Genomic DNA, 21,538 nt, shown 5'->3' with positions numbered 1-21,538 from the left:
GGTGTAGTATCCCTTTAATCACACTATTACTGTCATGCAGCCTAATAATTTTGTGGTGGAAACCGTGATAGCTGTATTTTTCAGTATTCTTTGATAAACATGAAGTTTAAAAGAACTGAATTTCATTGAAAAAAAAAAAGGTTTTGTACCATAAATTTGTCGTTTACTGTTGCTTTTGATTAATTAAGTTTAGCCTTAATAAAACTAAAAAAGAAAGAAAGCTGTACATATTCAAAATGACCAACATTCCTGCAATAATCGACTAAAACTCCTGTCTTTTACTTTCATCAGTCTCCTCTTTCTTGTTTCTTGCATCATGCATTTATCACCTGTCTTCCTATTTTTCCGCTGTTATTTTCCTGTCTAACTCCCGCTTCATCTCTTTACATCTCTCTGACCTATACCGTACCTCATCTCTTCTCCATTTGTTTCAGTTTACAGCTGTTCCAGTAACCATGGAGACCTGTCAACACGTAGTTTTCTCCTCAGATGAACCATGGCGGTGGCGACAAAAAAGCACACATTGGCGTCTGGCGTGCGCGCGAGCCTGTGTTCCCTGGCGCTTACATTCAAGACATCTGTCACACGCCATCGAAGTCAGAAATCATGACAAAGACATGTGACAAGTGTACACACACAAACATAGCCTATAAACATGCTCAAAACATGTCTGTTCAATGGTCAGCAAAGAACATACAGTAGAGGAGACTAAGCTACATTTTTCCATGTTTGATGTCCTTAAATATCGATCTCTAGGTTGAACTTTAAATTAAGATTTTGTGGGTTTTGATCCACATGTTTGTTTTAAAGCCATATGTGCTAGCCTTTATGTACTCATAAACACTGACAAAACTTTTATTTAGCCTCCATTAATTCTCTTCTGGGAAAACGAGACAAAAATATTGATGACTCATCCTGCACTGCACAGTTTTTTGTCCAGTCAAATGCTTTTTGGAATGACAGTGCCCCTCCCCCGCAGTCAACAGCAGTCACATTTACAGTTTCTCTTAAATTTTTGCAGGAAATTATTTTTTCTTCATACATCGCTACATTATTGACAATGGACATTTTTGTCTGCAAAATTTTGCTAATTTGACCACACCTGGTTTCAAATCATGATTTCTGGCTTTGATGTAACTATTTAAATAGAAAACTCTTGTACCACGCAAACTTCTTGTTTCGACAGAATAGAAGTCAATACAGAATTGAAAAATTAAACATCAAGCAATTTCAATTTCATGTAGGCTAACACAATTAAAAGGCAAAAACACTGCTGATGATGACTCAAATCATAAAAGAAAAAATTTATCTAGAAGAAGACTGACCAGCTGATAATAATAATAATATACCCTATGACCTTTCTTTAAACATACATTACTCCTGACTAGTCCAAAAAAAAAAAGAAAGTGACATTCAGCCAAGAATTCATGATCTGCATTTAACCCATCCAAAGTGCAAACACAGAGCAGTGGGCAGCCATTTATGCTGCGGCGCCAGGGGAGCAGTTTTGGGGTTCGGTGCCTTGCTCAAGGGCACCTCAGTCATGTTATTGCCAGCCCGAGATTCAAACCCCCAACCCTAGGGTTAGGAATCAAACTCTCTAACCACTAGGCCACATATTATGATCTAGACTTTCATATTAATGATACTTAATTTAGAAGAAAGAACATGTTAGTATATATATATATATATATATATATATATATATATATATATATATTAGCTTGGCATCAGCCTCTCCAATGATATACTGTGGCAGAACAACAGTATGAAACATGCCTAATACATGCGTTAATCCAATAGCTGTAGTCATTTATTTGCATTACAGGTTTTTCCTCTAATAATATCAAAACAAAAAGAATTTAAATAATGTGATTACATTCCCAGTAGTATTGAAGAGAGGTGAGTTTCACAAAGCCATCAAGACGAGTGAGTCTTTTCACAAATCCAGAATTAATTTTTCCTTTGTTTTTAGAGGTACAAAAATACAACTTTAGTTGAGATACATTCGTAGAAGTATAAAAATGTAAACCCCAATGCTCAAGCTTGGCATATCGCCGTCCCGTGACTTGCAGAGGGATGGAGAGGAGGAGTTCTGCGGGAAGGGGCGAGAAGACACAGTCTGTCCTGAATTGTGGGAGGAAATATCAAGCTGACTCAAAGCAGTGATGAAGACTTTTGGAGGCCAGTTTAGATTGTATATTATATAAAAAGTCTGAAAATGTCATGTTATTATACCTGAAATGTCAAGTAGAATAAATACGGCATTGGCTATATCAGTCACCCTTTACAGCGACAAGGAAATATAAAGTCTGACATGCAGTTTCCAATAGGAGGATAAAACAGACAGGATGAAACATACAGAGTGCATACAGAACATGAGTTGAACAGTTAAAATGGACCCTTCAGCGAAAAAAAAAAATAATAATAATGAATCTGGCATCTACTTTCTCTTGCATGGTTCCACATTATGAAGAAAGTTTTGAAATGCTGCTTCTCTCTTTTTTCTGCTTTTGCTTTTTCTTCTCAAATTTCATATCCTCTGCTCTGTTTAAATGTGTCCATCGTGTTGGTTTAGCTTGGCTTGACAACCAATATTAATTGGTACCATAGTTAATATAAAACAAAACAAAATTAAATGAACACAAAATAAACTGAAATAAAAATACTGAAAACTGAAAACTGAACCTAAACTAAAATACATTTTCATGACTTTAAAACGCTCCCAGATTAAAATGGGAGGAAAGTGAGCAGAGAAAGAGAGGAGACAGAAAGAGAGTGAGACAGGCAAAGCAGACAGACCACATCTGTGCCAGGGAGAGACGATTGACAGCAGGGGCCACTTTGCCACCGGCAAGCAATCCCCCAAGACCAGTCCTAAAGAGCAAGCAAACAGAAACCCCCCTTCCCCACGTCAATTCAACTTCTACTAATAATAAGCTCCAGCGCTTGAGCAGCCCACCCCCATCCCTCATGCCCCAGATCCCATTCCTTCAGAAACCTCTCCCACAAATACCCCTTTAGTGCTTGGCTACAGTATTATAACCCCGTTTTCCCCCCGAACGCACTGGCACGCATACTCAAGTACATGCACTCGCATACAGCGTCCGCACATTGTGTAAGACTTGTCCCCGCTGTTCCTTCCTCCTGCCCTGAGGGCCAAGCGGAGTAGAAAACAGAGGAGAGACAGCGTGTGTCAAGATGACCTTCATGCTTCTACAGTGTCTACTGCACAACCCTACATGGCATCTCTACAACCTACTGCAAGGGGATACTCTCCACCCTCGTCAGAAGTCATGCAATTAAAAACAACAACTAGAAAGAAACTAAAGGGATATCCTGTATTGTAAAGCAAACAATTAATGCATCTCGTCTTGTTGAAGTTGATAATGAAGGAGTTTACAAGGCATTCACACTGCAAGTGATGTGAAGCCACCTGAAGTCATTTCAATTTCTGGTCACGTTAGCAGCAAATGACTAACCAATGTGATGCCACAGTGCAAGTGCTATTTTAGTAAAAATGTATATATTATTGTATTTATTATTATTATATTGAATGGGCTTTTAATATATTTAAATTTTAGTGTAAGATTTAGTCAGCTTGTTATGGACTTTTTGTTATTTGTATAAGGTTCTATTCTATTCTGTTCTATTCTATTCTCATATTTATAATTCAACTTTAACTACTAAATTTTTTAGTTATTAATTAAATTATATTTTATATTTATATTATATTAATCTAAATTATATATTTTTTTATTTTAAGTTTAGTAATCTTATGTGCTTTTGTCATTTTTATTTAAATATGAAGAATTAAGCTTTAATTTGCTCTTATTTTCATTTTAAGTTTTAGTAATGTTGTTATGAATTAGCTTTTATATTAAAATTTTCATTTAAATTTTTGTTTAAATTTTAATAATTTTGACATGTGCTTTCACCATTTTTATTAGGTTCTGTTCATAATCCAAATCTAGCCCTAATTTATTTTAATTTTAAGGTTTTAGTAATGTTTTTGTGTGTTTTTGTCATTTATTTTGTTTTGTTTTTAATATTAGGAATTTAGCAGTATTTCTTATTTTTATTTAGTTTAAAATAAAGTTTTTTACTTAGTTGCCAAGGCAGTATTTTTTGTTTGTTTATATTTTCATGAGATTTTTTTTGTTTTAAATTTCATTCAGAACCAACAACACTGTTACAAAATTTTAAAAATACTTTAATGTATTATTATACATGAACATGAATTAAAATATATTCACAAATTAACATGAATAAATATAGGAATAATAAATACTGTCATAATTAGTTCATAATACCAAATGCATTAACTAATATTATCAAATCATATGTAAAGTGTTACCAGTTTCTGTGATTAGCATCAGCAATAGCATTTAGAAGGGGATGCAGCTCCTCAAAGGCTTTTAGCATGCTGTCATCATGCTGTAAATTAGCATGCAAAAAGTCTAACAGGTTACCTGTCCTGCATACAGCCCTCTCTAAGAAGTTTCTAAATTCATCCTCTTAAAAATCTTGTCGCTACAGTCATCAAAGCACCGCTTTTGTAACTAATTTGCAACCTTCAACAATAAATTCCAAGACAATTACTGTCAAACATAAGATTTCCCGCTGCGTGCAATGCTTCCATTATTATGCATAATCCATCTTTTAATGTGAGGACTATGGTAGTTTTGTGCAATTAAAGGTTAGTTATTTAGCTTATTTACTGAATATCTGTCAGCTTACTGTTGACAGTTTTGTAAGCATCTTACATGCCTAACTAGTCTGATAAGTATTCAGTGGAAATGACAAGACTATTATTAATTATGCAATGCTTATTTAAGACTGACTAGTTGTTTAGATAACCCATCAACTAGTTAAGTTTGTTAAACATAGCAGATACAATGCATTTTTACACGATACAGGGCTAATCTGACTAAATTAGTGGATGAAGTCAGTTATCAAGCACTGCAAAGCTTGATTAGAAGAACTCATACTTTTAAGTATCTGATTAAAGAGCAGATTTTTTTAATATAAATCATTTGGCTCACTGAATAGAGGAGTCTCTCCAGACTCTACTCAAACTGTGAAATTTATTCCTATCTTTGCAGTCACAGTGCTTCCATAAAATTCTTAGAAGTACAGTATGTGAAGAAATTTTCCAAGTTAAAATAAAGTTTTTTTCTAATCTGATCATCTGATTATGTTACCAACATAATTCTCATATGCAAGGTGCTTTAAGAATAGTGATATTATAGCAATTACTGGACACATTTTCAAGAAAATTTTTTTTTTACCTGTGTGGAATTGCATTAATATAACTACAATTTAGAACCTGAGGAATGGTGTCAAAGGAACAGTTATTTTTGTCTAATAACTGGAAGCACATTTCAAATGCTGTTGATAAAGTGAAACTTTTCATTGCACAGAACTTTTGCAAAGGACTTTAGGCATCAGTGATCAGAATAAATTAGAAGCAGAGTAAAACTTTGATGGATCTTTTTTGTAAGTCAGTTACATAAAAAGGTAAATTGCTAATGCTAGTTGTTGTATGCAGCTGGCTTAATATGAACAGTAGTACTTGGAATTATAATGAATGCTGTCAACATGAAATGTGGGTTGAATCTGAATCACAATCAGTTTGTTTTACTTTTGTTAGGTTAAACTTCCTGCTGTAGGAACTCCAACTAGTTTTCCTGAAAAGAGATATATCCCTTTAGTTTCTAACATTGAAAGACATGCCGTTAGAGAGATTATCTTAAAAACTGAGATAGTAAACATGTATATCTTCGAAGGAACCAATGCTCCATGGCTTTGGCAGGGCGTGTACCACTTATCTTATCAGTCCTGTCCTGAGTCCTGGTTAACACGCAGATTCCAGTGGAACTTGTCCATTATAAAGGTTGATTGCTACAATCCCAGGGACCTGAGATCCTCCCCTTCTCCCAGCGATGGCTGTCCAGCTCTGGGTAAAGTTCCAGGGGTGTGTGAGATGTGTTGGTGATGCTGCAGGAGAGGCGTCTCCAGACTCTGCGAGCGGGTCCGAGCAACTGCGCTGTGTGGAGAAAGGGTCAATAATGGCTCTCTGAATCTGTCTGTATGGGAGGAGGAGGAAAGTGTGATGGGAAAGGAACCGGGAGATGTGGTGGGGCAGACCAGCTGCAGTTCTTGTGGTCTGAGCGGATGGTTTACAAGTCCTCCTGGTCGTATTCCAGGGTGCATCGGTGAAGAAAAAGGAGGGCTGGTCCAAGAAGAACCCTGGCTCGGGAAGGGGACCGGAGGTGAAGGATATCCCGAGGTAAACGTGGATGTACAGCCACCTGGTGTTTGAGGAGAGGCCATCATGGATTCGATGAGATAGGCGAGACTCCGCATGACTCGACCCAGCTCAGCCACCTCCCGTCCGAGAGAGTTCACCTGTAAGACATAAACAGGTGTCACATTCGACCTTTCCAGGCATTAGGAAGCAGAGATGCTTGTGTTTTGTCATTAGGGATCCACCACAAGTATATTAAACAGATTCATTACTGTCTTTAAATACTGTTGCTTTCAATGAACGAAAGCAACAGTATTTAAAGTGGGTATTTAGGGTAGTGCACATGGTATGATTAATGTTTTTCAGCACACAATTAATGAAACAGTCAGTGTTTCATTAACAGAAGAAAGCTGAGCAGTGGCGGATTATAAATGCAGTATATTACTGTGATACTCTTTCTTCACAATAGAGAATCACTGACTGAGGCTATTCTTAGTATTAATATAATTTTTTGGGATTTCAAATTATAGAAAATTTTTTGTCTGTTATAAAAAAACTTTCCTTTTTTGAAGTCATAATTTTTTGATTTGTTAAATAATGTAATTGGAATGAATTTAATTTCTCTTTACAATATAACATTACACAATGCAATGTTATGACAATTATTTGACACAATAACAGGTGTTTGCAAATTTGCAAATGATAAAATAAAAAATTCCATTATTTAGAGGTACTTGAAATGTTCTGCACATTCATTTGTTTATTTAAAAATTGTTTGACCATTTTTTTTCATTACATCAATTAATTTTATTAATTACCATGTATATTGCATTATAGTCCTCCACATCCGCTATGTTCTCAAAACTCTGGCAATTTGATTATACCTACAATTTTTAAATCAACTGCGGGTGGCAGATTCTTTTCTTATTTAGCACACTAACTCTGGCATAACCTACCTAACATTGTTCGGGAGGCAGACACACTCCTGCAGTTTAAATCTAGATTAAAGACCCATTCCTTTAACCTGTCTTACATATAACACCCTAACACATTTTTAATATTCAAATCTATTAAATTATTTTTGGGTTGCATTAATTAGGACAATCGGAACCGGGAACACTCCCCATAACACCGGATCTACTTGCTCCATCGGTAGAAGAATGGCATCTACGCTAATATTAGTCTGGTTCTCTTTTATTCCAAGATCACCGTAGCTACCAGATCCAGTCTGTATCCAGATCAGAGGGTCACTGCAGGAACCGGATCCAGTACACATCCAGACCAGATGGTGGATCAGCACCTAGAGAGGACCTCTACAGCTCTGAATGTCAGCGGAGACCAGGACAACTAGATGAGCTCCAAAGACAGATCCCCATTGAAGACCTCGTCTCAGACGACCACCGGGACAAGACCACAGGAAACAGATGATTCTTCTGCACAATCTGTCTTTGCTGCAGCCTGGAATTGAACTGCTTGTATTGTCTGGCCAGAGGAGAACTGGCCCCCCATGACAACCTGGTTTCGCCCGAGGTTTTTTCTCCATTCTGTCACCAATGGAGTTTTGGTTCCTTGCCGCGGACACTTAATATCCAGCAATATTGTCAACTTGATTGCACAGGTACTATTTAAACTGAACTAAGCTGGATGATGAGATCACTGATTTCAATAATTAACTACGTTTAACAGAAAATTGAGTGTTTACTACTGTCATTTTGCATTATTGACACACTATTTTCCAATTTAATACTGTAAAGTGCTTTGACACAATCTGCATCATTAAAAGCACTATATAAATAAGGGTGACTTTAGTATTTTCAAAAAGGGGTGCAACAATCAAGACATTACCAAATGCAAACAATTCCCCACAGCAACGGAACAGTATGATCTTCTGAGGGCATGGGTTGTCCCTCTGTGTCCCCTCATCTGTCATTGTCTGCTACAGCCAGCAGCTTTCAGGTGAAACTGTGCCATTATTTATTTAGGTCCCAATGGACATCATTGTTCGTTGTTGACTTATTGGTTGACTTCTGGGATCTCTCTTAAGAAAGATCATTACTTAAAGTCCCTGGTGTAGATCCTGATTACTGCTACAGGGTCTATGTGAATATTTTCTTTTCCTTTTTTCTTTTTCTTTTCCTTTTTTTTTGTTTGTTTTCGAATCTGGGTGAACTGGGTGAACAGCACGAACTTTAACTTTTTAAAAATGTGTTTATGTACAACAATGCTCATAACTATGCTAAAAACAAATGCATTTGTGGGTTACTCCGAATAAAACTGTTTTAAAAAGTTGATTAGGTCTTGCACCAGAAAAGCAATTTCCATTAATAAAGGCACCAGAATCACAATTTCTCCAACTGATTTTTCTAGAAGTGCACTAACACTTACTGTTATCATGAGGTCACTACAACTCACTAAATTCAATTTGGATTCCCATAATTACTCGTCCTTTGTATCTTCTTGCACTGTTTGTGCTCTATACACATCCCCTAACAAGCTCAGAGAAATAATGTTCGTGATGGTCCAGAACACAGCACAGATGATCCAGATTCAGATGGACACCGATTTGGCAGTCACCCTCAGAATCGTGCCAACAAGCGATAATACCAAATAATGAGGGTAATTGGGTAATGATCCATAAATGCCATCAGTGGCAGGGAGACACAAGACAACAGCTTCAAACAGGACGGGACAACAGGAATAGAGCACTCATCCTCTTGGTAGAACGAATCAAGCAAGGATTACAACAAAATCCTGCAGAGAAGCCGGCTGTCAAAAATATATAGCGAGATATAAGAGACAGAGACAGAGATGGAGAGAAAAAAGTGAGAAAGAGGCTCAGCAGCAGGGCGTCCCACTCACTACATTACCTGTCAAAGCCGAGGGCTGACAATCAAGACTGTCACATGGATTTATGTACCCAAGCCAATACTAAGCTGAACTACAGTTCTTTGTCATTGTCTAATCTGGACTCAATTATGTGATAAATACTGCAGCGGTAATTAAATAGTTAATTTAGGATTCTGAGAATATATTACACTGGGGAAAAACATGGAGAAATACATTAAAATCTTCAAGACAGACTTACAGTAAGACTTCTTTTTATTAAACATTAATGTTCAGTTAAATTTGAATGATAATATTCAGTTAATATAAAAAATGTAATATATTCACTTAAACATTGCACATTTATGTGAGTGAGCAGTAGGGCCTGACTTGAGATGGCCTGACAAAGCCCTTCAATGATGAAAAATCTTTTTTTTTTTAGAAGTTGAGTAGTCACGGGATTCAAAATGACAAAATGACATTATGTTTGTTAATTCTACATAAAACTGTATTATATATCAATTTAGTCATATTTTTAATATAATGAAAATAACATAATATAATCTAATTATTATATATATATATATATATATATATATCAAAAGGCTAATGGTCCTCAAATAAACATCTTTACAATCCGCCTTTGAATTTATATTGAATTACACAGAATCATGTACATGTGCAATTCGTGGGAACCACATGCGGTGGTTTCAAGGGCGTTTTGGAAATCTGGAATGTTGGAATGCTCTCTTCCATCATCATGGGGCCAGTCCCACTTTCCTCTTCTAATGAGTTTTATGTCCTCTAGTGTTTGAATAACATCCCCTTCTCCTCTCACGCAGCAGTCCGCCATATGGCTTGTGCGTACCTGGCACAAGAAGCTCACCTGAGCTGCGCTGGTTTCGATCTGTCAGTACTCACATTTACTGCTCACATGAGTTATCACCCATAAAATCCACACTTTCCAAAATAAACTGTAAGTACAGACCTACACTTTAATTACACAGCAAAAAAATGATATAAGACTGAAAGAGATTAGACAGAAAAGCATTTACCTCTTGGTTAAGGTGGCGTAGCTGTCCCCTGGTGTCCTCTGATTTAGCTGCTAATTCTGCACAGAGAAAAAAAACATTTATGTCCAACTGCCTAACACTGACAGAACCTCCAGTGGAAAATCATTACAAAGACTTCAAGGAAGAGTTCACCACAAAAATGAAAATTCTGTCACCTCCTGTCACCACTCACACTCATGTCTTTCAAGACTTGTATGATTTTCTTTCTTCCAAGAAACAAAAATCTCTAAGCTGCCTTTTTTGTATTATAATAAACTTTGATTTTACAGAAAAAGCATACAGCTATAAAACAACACAAGTTGCGGGTAACTTATTCCTTTAAATGAAAAGTGCACCCAAAAATTGAAATTTGCTAAAAATGTACTGACCCTCAGGTCATCCAAGATTTAGATGATTTGTTTATTTATTGAAATTTAGCATTACATCACTTGTTTATTCAATGGGTGCCATCAGAATTAAGGGTCCAGACAGCTAATAAAAATAATAAATCCACAAGTAATTCACATGACTCCAGTACCTCTTGTGAAGTGAAAATGTGTGTTTGTAAAAACAAATTCCTCATTAAAACATTTTTAACTTTAAACTATTGCTTCCAGTTAAAATAATTGAGTGAAAAAGTAATTTCACCTGAATCAGGAGGGAAATATCCACAGATCAAGAACCATTTAGAAGTGAAAACAGCCCAAAACCATTTAGAAGTGAAAACAGCCCAAAACCATTTAGAAGTGAAAACAGCCCAAAACCATTTAGAAGTGAAAACAGCCCAAAACTAATATGTCGGTGGATTTTGATGTGAGAAGACAATAGTGTTGGACTTTTTCACTGCAGGAAGTGTTATTATGGATTATGGGCTGGAATTTTGTCCAGAAGAGACGGTTTAAATTTGAAACACCTCAGTGATACATTTGTTTCTTACAAACACACAGCTTTTCACTTTACAAGACATTAATTGAAGGGCTTTTTTATGAGCTGTCTGGATGGCCCCCATTCACTGCAGGGGATCCATCAGTGAGAACGTAATCTGCTCTGACAAAGAAACTAACTCTTTGACATCTTGGGATATCCTGAGGGTGAATACCATTTTTTTGGGGGGTGAATTATTCCTTTAAGATGAAAAACAAAAATGTCATAATTAATAAATACTGGAAATGGAGTGATTGTTTATTGTGCATCAGTCCTGGAATATTGGCATAAAGAAAAAAGATCCATCCCCTGTCAACACACACATATGCACACACACTCACTCACTCACCTGCTGTGGTGGCAGTGGTATTAGTTGCACCACTGATGGTGTGCTGATGGCCAGAGGAAAATATGAATGTGTGTGAATTTTCTGTACCATCACTGTCCTCTGTACCATCCACGACCCTGAACACACACAAACAGAAATCCACTTTACTGCTCTCACAAAGTCCTTCACGCAACAGTGAGCAAATGTCTATTAAAATACAGTATCTTTGAATGTTTTTTAAATGCATGCATGTGTGGGCGTGCACACACCTTGGGCTGAGATTTGCAAGGTCAGGCTTTGTGACAGTGGTATGCTGAATGTGGAGCTTTTTGTTGGTTTGGTGATCAATTTTCATGTGCGTTTTCTGTTTGGTTCCACCACTGAGATACTGTATCTGATCATCTTCTTCATCATCATCATCATCATCATCATCTCCCTCATCTTGATGCTCAGCTATTGGTGGATAGCACTGGATCACGTCTCCATTTCCCCTCCCCTCCATCTGCGATTGGACAAAAGAGATAGCGCTGAGGTCGTGTGAGGCCACATGAAAGTTGGATGACTAACCTTGGATGACTCAACTAGAAAAAGACTGACTTTTTTATTATTAACAATGTAACAAATGTAGATCTAGTTAATGTGACAGAACAAGAACATCTAGTTAATGTGACAGTGCTTGCCTACTCAATAGAAAATTTCTTTCTAAGCAGTCATTTAGGGGCTTTTATGTGACATTTAGATAATTTTATGTTGGTCCCACATTTTCCTTCCCATCTGCTCCTTATCCATTGAAAGAGTAAATAATTATCTAAATGCTCACTCTCAAAAGACATGGTTTATTTAGATGGAACACATTTAATAAACAATGTTAAATAATGCAAAATGTTTTTCACTGAATAAATAACGCCTTTACAGAATTAAACTGACAGACAGACATACATACATATAGAAAGGTAGACAGACAGACAGACAGACAGACAGAAAGGCAGACAGACAGAAAGGCAGACAGACAGACAGACAGGCAGGCAGTTAGACAGACAGGCAGGCAGACAGTTAGACAGACAGACAGAAAGGCAGACAGGCAGACAGGCAGGCAGTTAGACAGACAGACAGACAGGCAGACAGACAGACAGGCAGACAGACAGGCAGGCAGGTAGGCAGTTAGATAGATAGACAGACAGACAGGCAGACAGGCAGGCAGGCAGGTAGTTACACAGACAGACAGACAGACAGACAGGCAGACAGACAGACAGACAGGCAGGCAGGCAGTTAGACAGACAGACAGACAGACAGACAGGCAGGCAAGCAGGCAGGCAGGCAGGCAAGCAGTTAAACAGACAGACAGACAGGCAGTTAGACAGACAGACAGACAGACAGACAGACAGGCAGGCAGGCAAGCAGTTAGACAGACAGACAGGCAGGTAGACAGACAGACAGACAGACAGACAGACAGACAGACAGACAGGCAGGCAGGCAGGCAGGCAGTTAGACAGACAGACAGGCAGGCAGTTAGACAGACAGACAGACAGACAGACAGGCAGGCAGTTAGACAGACAGACAGACAGACAGACAGACAGGCAGGCAGTTAGACAGACAGACAGACAGACAGGCAGTTAGACAGACAGACAGACAGACAGACAGGCAGACAGGCAGACAGACAGACAGACAGACAGACAGGTAGGCAGTTAGATAGACAGACAGACAGACAGACAGACAGACAGGCAGACAGGCAGGCAGGCAGGCAGGCAAGCAGTTAGACAGACAGACAGACAGACAGACAAGCAGTTAGACAGACAGACAGACAGACAGACAGACAGGCAGGCAAGCAGTTAGACAGACAGACAGACAGACAGGCAGGCAGGCAGTTAGACAGACAGACAGACAGACAGACAGGCAGGCAGGCAAGCAGTTAGACAGACAGACAGACAGACAGACAGGCAGGCAAGCAGTTAGACAGACAGACAGACAGACAGACAGACAGGCAGGCAGACAGACAGGCAGGCAGGCAGGCAGGCAAGCAGTTAGACAAGACAGACAGACAGACAGGCAGGCAAGCAGTTAGACAGACAGACAGACAGACAGACAGACAGGCAGGCAGTTAGACAGACAGACAGGCAGGCAGGCAGGCAAGCAGTTAGACAGACAGACAGACAGACAGGCAGGCAGACAGACAGACAGACAGGCAGACAGACAGGCAGGCAGGTAGGCAGTTAGATAGACAGACAGACAGACAGACAGACAGACAGACAGGCAGGCAGGCAGGCAGGCAAGCAGTTAGACAGACAGACAGACAGACAGACAGGCAGGCAAGCAGTTAGACAGACAGACAGACAGACAGACAGACAGGCAGGCAGACAGGCAGGCAGTTAGTTAGTCAGACAGACAGACAGACAGACAGGCAGGCAGGCAGTTAGACAGACAGACAGACAGACAGACAGGCAGGCAGGCAGACACACAAACAAAAACACTCTTAAAAACAACCTACACACTTTCCCCCAAGGACCAATTAGACAAAAGCTATGAAACAGCAAAAACACAGCAACGTGAATGTCCTTAGGTAAAACTCATGTAATGGTAGTGGTCTTACCACTTGATCTTTGACCTCACTAGCAATGACCTTAAGAAGATTTGACCTATAAAACATTTAAAAAAACTGGCCTGGCAGATTTGATCAAATAATAATCGTTGATCACTAGCCGTACGAGTGAAAGCGAACATGTCAGAACGAACCCTAAAGGCTAGACTTTTTCCATTCGGTAATAGTCAAGTGTAATGGCTTTCACTGTGCTTTACACCTCACAGATCTCACACGCATTGCCAATTACACAGTGAAACTCTGCAACGACATTAGCTGGAAATAACAATCTCCATTTATAGAACACTTTAAATGTCAGTCCACTGAAAGGTGGCAGAGAAGTCAAGAGGTAAAACACAGCAAAGAGACGGAATAAACGTGAGGGGTATTCCCCATCCCTCTCTCTTTGAATCTCGCTCTCCCTCTCTTCTTCTATATATAACTGATTAATTACACTTTTCGTACACTAATTCGGTCATTTTCCCTGTTAAATAATTGATGCTCCCTCACACTGTAATTGAATGAGCGGCAGTTTCTCAAAGCAGTCAGTCATCCGGCACTTCAATAACCGCTCACTCCTCCTTTTACCCCTCCCTCGCCCCTAAACACGCTGTTCCCCTTCTTCTAGCGCCGCTCCCTCCCTGATTACTGCTTCAGGCATGGAAGGACAGGGAATGGGGAAGATGATCATCACCACCACCATCATCATCAATTTTTCATTCTCTCTCCCTGCTGTTTCAGAGCTGTAGTGTTCTTAGCTTCCCTCATTAGGCAAATGAGGCGGGAGGTAGATCATTGTTAGGGAAATGAGCCCCAAGCTATTACAGTCAACAGAGCACTGTTAGTGGATAAGTGTGGAATGATTGACAGCTGGGGAGAAGACGCACCTGTGTGTCCATGGACTTACTGGACATCCTGGATATGACCTGGAAGGTGAGACATATGACAATATGTAACCATACACTACTGTTCAAAAGTTTGGGATCAGTTTATTTTTTTAAAAGAAATTAATAATTGTATTCAGAGAGAATATATTTAATCTTTTAAAAGAGACAGTAAAGACAATTTTGTTTCAAAAGATTTCTAATTTTTAAGATTTCTAAAAATAAAAGATGTTCTTTTGAACTTTCTATTAATTAGAGAATACCGATTTTACTATTTTACTTTTATAGTAAGATAAGTTTCTTGAGCAAACAAAAAAGCATATAATGATTTCTGAAGGTAGTCATGGCTGCTGAAAATTCAGATCTGCCAACACAGGAATAAATTACATTTTACAATTTAATAAAACAGAAAACTTAAAGTAATCTGTCTGTCTACCTGTGTATCACTTTGCATGTGGGGTTAAAAAATATGTTATGCTTTGGTGGATCCCAAAAACAATATTAATCTTGTGTCCATGAAATCAGGTTATGATCAGGTCAGGCTTTTACAGAAATGCATTAAGGGTTCCAGCAACCATAAACAAATAAATGAACGAGACATTTCAGAGAACATCACATTGGTCATGTGATGTCTTACATGGCTCTCTTGTCCCTCTCTCAGGTTGTAGGTGAGGTCGTGTGTTATGTCCTGCACAAAACGGTGGGAGTATTCAGGATACAGGTCGAGCACCTCATACAGACCCCTCAGATTAATGCACTGCAGGTCGCAGTACGTCAGCGCCTTCACGTCAGCATTCGTCTTTATCACGCGGTCACCCACCGACATGTTTGCACCAATCAGGTCGCCTTTACCTGTACACGTCACACAGGAGCACACAAACAGAGAAAGATGCAAAAAAACATAAATATTTTGTCAGATATCATAAAAAAATTGCAAGCGTGGTTAGTCAGTGTGTCAATATGTAGGCTAAACTGGAATGCTTATCTGCCATGTGTTCCCTTAGGAATATGTACTGTATAAAGTAGACTGAAAACATGAAAAGGTTTCCAAGTAATGTTAACCACAGACCTTATTTTATTCATAAATCAGAAGTCACTATTTTCTTAAAACTCATTAGAATCTCCCAAGGGAGCCGTGGCTCGAAAATGCTAATTTATTTAGCATTTTAACATAGAGAGACTACAAACAGCTCTATTAGAAGCACAAAAGTCACTGTTTAACAAAGCGCATATGCATGTAAACACACAATAACTAGCACAAGTGAACCATCTTGAGAACTCAATGTCAGAGAGACCTTCCTCTGTCAGCAGGGTGGAGAGAGCGTGTGAGGGAAAGATGAGAAAGATAGTGTGTTTTTTCCTGTCAGAACTCATAAGGTGATATTAACACAAAGACACTCATACACGCACACAGGCAGGACCTAACAGGATGATGGGGATTATATTTTTTCGCACATTTGGTCCACTGTCCTATGAGCCTGCTGTGTGTGTGAAGCCTCACAGAGAGAGTGACCAATCACAGAGAGCAGCGTTTGTTGGCAACTATAGGAACACATGGGCCCTGAAGTCTTCACTTAATGAGAAGCATCATTCTACTTCCTCAGTGCACTAAAACTAGATTGAGCTTTTCTGAGATAAAACTGTTTGCTTGTGTGTGGGTTTGTGTAAACTGACCGAGGATGGCTAGCACCATGCTGTCCTTTAGCACCTCCATGGAGCCGGAGCAGACAAAGAAAAGAGCCTGTAAAGCATCTCCCTGACGAAGAAGGTACTCGCCCGGCGCACAAAACGAAGTCTTTATGTGCAAGGAGAGAGAGCGGAGACATCCACGGCTCAGAGAGGAGAAGACGGACAGCTCTAGGATCTCTTTATTCAAATGCATCGCGATGTCCGAACGCAGCTCATCTGGAAAGTCTTTCAAGAGCTGGAGAGAGTGGACAGGAAGAAGAGAAAAAGAAAAAGGCATATGTAAGAAGAGAAAGGAAAGAGAACAAGAATAGAAACAAAAATGGGAACAGAGAAAAAAGAAAAAGAAAGGGAAAAGAAAAGGGAAAAACAGAAAAAAAGAGAGGGGCACAAGTGAAAATGAGAAAAATTTTAATTAACAAGTGAAAAAGAAAAAAAATGGAAAGAAAAAGTAAAAAGAAAAAAGAGAGAACAGAAAGGGAATAGGAAAAATATGAAAGAAATAAAAGAGAAAAGAAAAGAAAAATGCAAGGGAAAAGCAAAACTCAATAAAAATAGAAGAGCAAAAGTAAAAGAAAAGTGAAAGAAAATGAAAGCAGAAAAATAAAGGAATAGGAAAAAAACAAGCAAAAAATTATAAAGAGAAGGGAAAAAATAGGAAAAAATAGGAAAAGAAGAAAAATATGAAAGGAGAAAAAAAATAATTTATTTACACTATAAGTAAGTATATAAGTATATAAGTATATAAGTATATAAGTATAAGTAAGTGTTTTCTGTGTGAACTTATGTAACAGCACATTACATTCATTAAACTGGCATTAAAATCATTAAGCATGCCGCTTTATGAGTTTTCACCCTTAAAACAAAAACTGGAAGTATTCTGGCCATGCCTCATTCCTGCCCTCCGCCACCCTTCATCTGCTCTGCTCATCCATCCATACATGCAACCATCCTTCAGCCTGACTGAATGGCATCTGTCACTCTCCTCTTCACTCATGGCACATCCCTAGATCTTTCTCTCGCTCTGTCTTCTGCTCTCCGGCCATCAGCCTCACCATCAATTATTCATAAATCTCTGATTTAGCAAGGTGTTTAGATTCCATCTCATTTTTTTTCCCACTCCCTCTCCTGACTCCAGAATAAAGTCCCAGGCTCAAGGACGGAGCACACGCAGTCGTTCCCTCCTCAAGTGTCCAGCTGTCTATCTAAATTATCCTTGCCTTGACTGTTGCTTTGCTCTTGGCTTCAGAATGTTACTTCATTATAGAACATCACTTACAGGACCATAATGTGATGATAACATTATGCTTTTATATAAATACAATGTTTTGTGAATATGGTTATCAGCCGATATTAGTTTTCAAGCGTCAAACTAGAATTTTTAAATTAACACATTTTACTTGTTTATTTCTGCTTTTGATGTAATAATACTAAATTATCATTAGACACTAAAAATTAAATCACTTCAAAATGAATAATACAATTAAGATTATAGCATTAAAATACAATAATATGTCAAATTACAATAATTACAATTTACAATAACATTTTAGAATAGCCAATAAAAATATTATTAAAACCAACAATAATTTAAAAATGTATTATTGTACTATTATTATTTAATTATACTTTACTTAAATCTAACTTTTAAGCTATACACTTCTCACAAGTGAAGATATGATAGATATGATTAATCGGCTGATCTGTATTTTTTTTTTTAAATAGGAGATTTATACAAAAATCTGTCATGAAACTCTAGACGGCACAGACTGAACTCAATCTAATATAATCACATCATTATTCACATGGCGCAGCCAATGAACTTGCTGCTCAACATTCAAACACAGCCATTGCTTGCTGTAGCAATTGCAGAACACTTCAGAAACCCCCCACCTTCCCTAGCTCCACCTGTATAGATCTTCTATGGGGTAATTTCATGTTTCATATTTCCTACATGCTCACAGCAGCATGCTAAACTCTCTGCGAGATGTCATGACAGAACTGATTTTAGAGGTGACTTTAAAAGTTTGATGTAACTCACTTATTCTGCATCAATATGTAACACTATACGAAACATTGGAGTGTATCGGGGAAGCACACAGTGTGCTTGTAAAGTTGGCACATCATCTTCACCATTCCAGCTGTAAGGAATTCCGCAACGTCAAATGATTCAGCTGTGCAGTGTAATACTCTCTGAAGCGTGGGGTTTACCTCATTGGAGTCGATACCGTTGTTGACAGACCAGGTGGTCTGGAAGTACTCCAGCATGCGCTGTTTGAGGCTCTGGGGCAGGTGGTGCACACGGATGAAGTCTTTCAGGTCTTTAGTGCGTGTGTGGTAAGAGGACCAGCGTGAGTACATGCGTTGGATGATGGCCGTCACATTGCCAAAGACCAGAGCGTGCATCAGCGCTGCCAAAGACACAATGACACACACACATGCATGAATGTACATTAAGCCTGAATGACCTAACAAGTCTTGGAAGTTCTCTTGAAAGTTGAAAATTATCGTAATTTCAAATTCATCAACATGCTTTTTTTTGCCTACAGCTTCTAAAAAAAGTCTATTGTGCCTGATAAATAGCATTCAAAATATTAAATTAAGTTTGATAAAAAAAAACATATGCTTACAAATTTGTATTTATGTATTATTTTTTTGTTATGGAGTGCTGTAAGTGAAAACTGTAAGTAAGAAAAGAGTCATCATAATCATAATCTTTATGGATCCTTTCTATTTCTGTAACAATCCAACATGTGTATTTATTTTAGAGGCACTTGTTCTCTGTAAGATCTCTGGTAATACACAGGTGGTGACTGAATGTGTACATATGTGTTGGAGTGTGTAATTGGGTATTATTGTATGTTTGGGAAGGGAGCAGAACTGCCCCATGGCGAAGGGTGACATTTCACAAAATAAAGGCCATGAGTACGAACAGATGGTGTGACCTCATATCGTCCCATTTAATGCCAGACAAACATAAATAAACATATGTGTTTACACCGATATTGATTATTACTTTTTAGACTATATATATATATATATATATATATATATATATATAGATAGATAGATAGATAGATAGATAGATAGATAGATACAGTATATATATATATACTACATATATATATATATATATATATATATAGTATATATATATATTATCCTCCATTAGTATTGGAACAGAAAAGACAAAATTGTTTTGTTTGCTGTGGAGTCAAGAAATCTGTAAATATGATTTAAAGATGAATATGAGACAAAACTACAGAATGTCACATTTTATTATTGGGTGATTCAACACAAAGATGTTTTACCAGCTAAGAAGATCAGCACTTTTAGAGTTTCATCTCCCTATCTGATGAGCATAAGTATTGGAACAGTGTCCTCACGGCTCTTTTTAAGTGTTCAGCTGTGTCCTGTTGCATTAATTCTTCAGATATTAAAAGCAGGGAATGTGTCTTATCAGTTATATCCATTGCTTCTGCATTCTTAGTCTTGCATTCGATGATGATACACACAAAAAAACAAGATGAAGATGAAGAAGCCAACTCTGAAAGAAAAGCAAGCAATTTGGAAGAAAAGAGGAAGTCAATTAGAACTATAGGAAAAACAAAGGGCATGGAGAAATCAAGAGTTTGGAAACTACAGGCGACATCAGCAACCAACGACGACCTGATCGGCTGAGAAAAACAACAGTAGTTGATGACAGACAAATCATAAAAGCTGTGAAAATAAACCCTAAAATACATGTCTGTAAAATCACCAACAACCTCCAGAAAGCTGGGTGATGCTGGGGTGACACAAACCTCAGGACCAAAAATTATTCACAAATGTGAGCCAGTAGAGTTTTAAAACTAAGTTGATGGGACGATGAGACAAAGATTAACCTTTATCTAAGTGACTGGAAAGCAAAAGTGTGGAGAAAAAAGGGAACTGCAAATGATCCTAAGCATACAACCTCATCTGTAAAGCTTGGTGGAGATGGTGTCATGGCTGTCTCTAGAACATTTTAATGATAACTTAATGTATGATGGCAGTAGCAGAATGTGTGTGTGTGTTTTCTCTTTTACAAACTATAAGGGATTCAACCATGTTTTTGGTTTCTAAAAAAGCAGCAGACACACAGCCTCCAGTTTTTGGACCCTAATGATACTCCAAATTTGTTCTGCCTCCAAATATATCTAAAAATATCTCCCAAACTTCAACCTTTCAGCAAACACACAAAGACATCCCCATACACACCTCCAATGAGCATGGTGCAGATGGAGAAGATCTTTTCTGCGTCAGTGTTGGCCGAGACATTTCCGAAGCCCACGCTGGTCAGGCTGCTGAGGGTGAAGTACAGCGCTGCGATGTAGATGCTCCACAAAGACGGTCCACTGCTCAGCGTTCTGTTGACCGCTACCAAGCTCACCCCCTCGTATGGAGACTCCAACCGCTTCCCAAGTTCATGCAGCCAACCTAAGAGAGCAAGACAAAGAAGAAGATGAGAGATCTAATTAAAATCTCACACTGAAATGTGTTTATGTATCAGTTTCATATGTGTCTATATGGTGGAAAATTTGCATGCACTGCAATGACACAACGGTTAAAGGAATTGTTCAAATAAAAAGGAAATTTCTGTCATTATTTACTCAACCGTAAGATTTTCTTTTTTTTGTAGAACACAAAAATAGCTTTTTTACAATGTGTTCACACTACTTTGCATACAATGACCTGTTTCAGGGCTGTTAAGCGGCAGGATTATAGAGAATTTTTTTTATAAAATACAACGTTTCTGGTTTTGGTTATTAGTTATGTTTATTGGTTAAGGTTTTGGGCATATTCAAATTAATTAAATTTTTACTAATTTAATATTCTAAACAAACATGTAATATAACATTTTGCATGCACATTTGTTAAAAGGGTTAAAGTCAGTAAGATTTGTTTTATATTATTAAAGAAAATGCATTGTTTTTCCATATTCCACTATGTTTTTCCCTCAACTTAGACAAGTTGATCCGTACCTCTCCCGCCTCA

General features: G+C 38.0%; 1 protein-coding gene across 1 annotated transcript in view; it reads right to left on the bottom strand.

The window, feature by feature from the left end:
- Positions 1–4,154: 4,154 nt before the first annotated feature.
- Positions 4,155–21,538, bottom strand: part of LOC113120090 (potassium voltage-gated channel subfamily H member 8-like) — a 44,344-nt gene continuing 26,960 nt past the window's right edge. The window contains exons 8-16 of the mRNA XM_026289964.1: positions 20,762–20,980; positions 18,734–18,933; positions 16,511–16,760; positions 15,474–15,688; positions 14,840–14,878; positions 11,647–11,879; positions 11,399–11,514; positions 10,129–10,184; positions 4,155–6,411 (exon numbers count right to left, since the gene is read on the bottom strand). Coding sequence (XP_026145749.1) covers positions 5,905–6,411; positions 10,129–10,184; positions 11,399–11,514; positions 11,647–11,879; positions 14,840–14,878; positions 15,474–15,688; positions 16,511–16,760; positions 18,734–18,933; positions 20,762–20,980 — 1,835 coding nt within the window. The 3' untranslated portion in view covers positions 4,155–5,904. The remainder of the gene's footprint in view (positions 6,412–10,128; positions 10,185–11,398; positions 11,515–11,646; positions 11,880–14,839; positions 14,879–15,473; positions 15,689–16,510; positions 16,761–18,733; positions 18,934–20,761; positions 20,981–21,538) is intronic.

This window comes from Carassius auratus, chromosome 19 (genome assembly GCF_003368295.1).
Source record: "Carassius auratus strain Wakin chromosome 19, ASM336829v1, whole genome shotgun sequence".
Lineage (NCBI taxonomy): Eukaryota > Metazoa > Chordata > Actinopteri > Cypriniformes > Cyprinidae > Carassius > Carassius auratus.
This window is presented reverse-complemented; position numbering and strand designations above follow the sequence as displayed.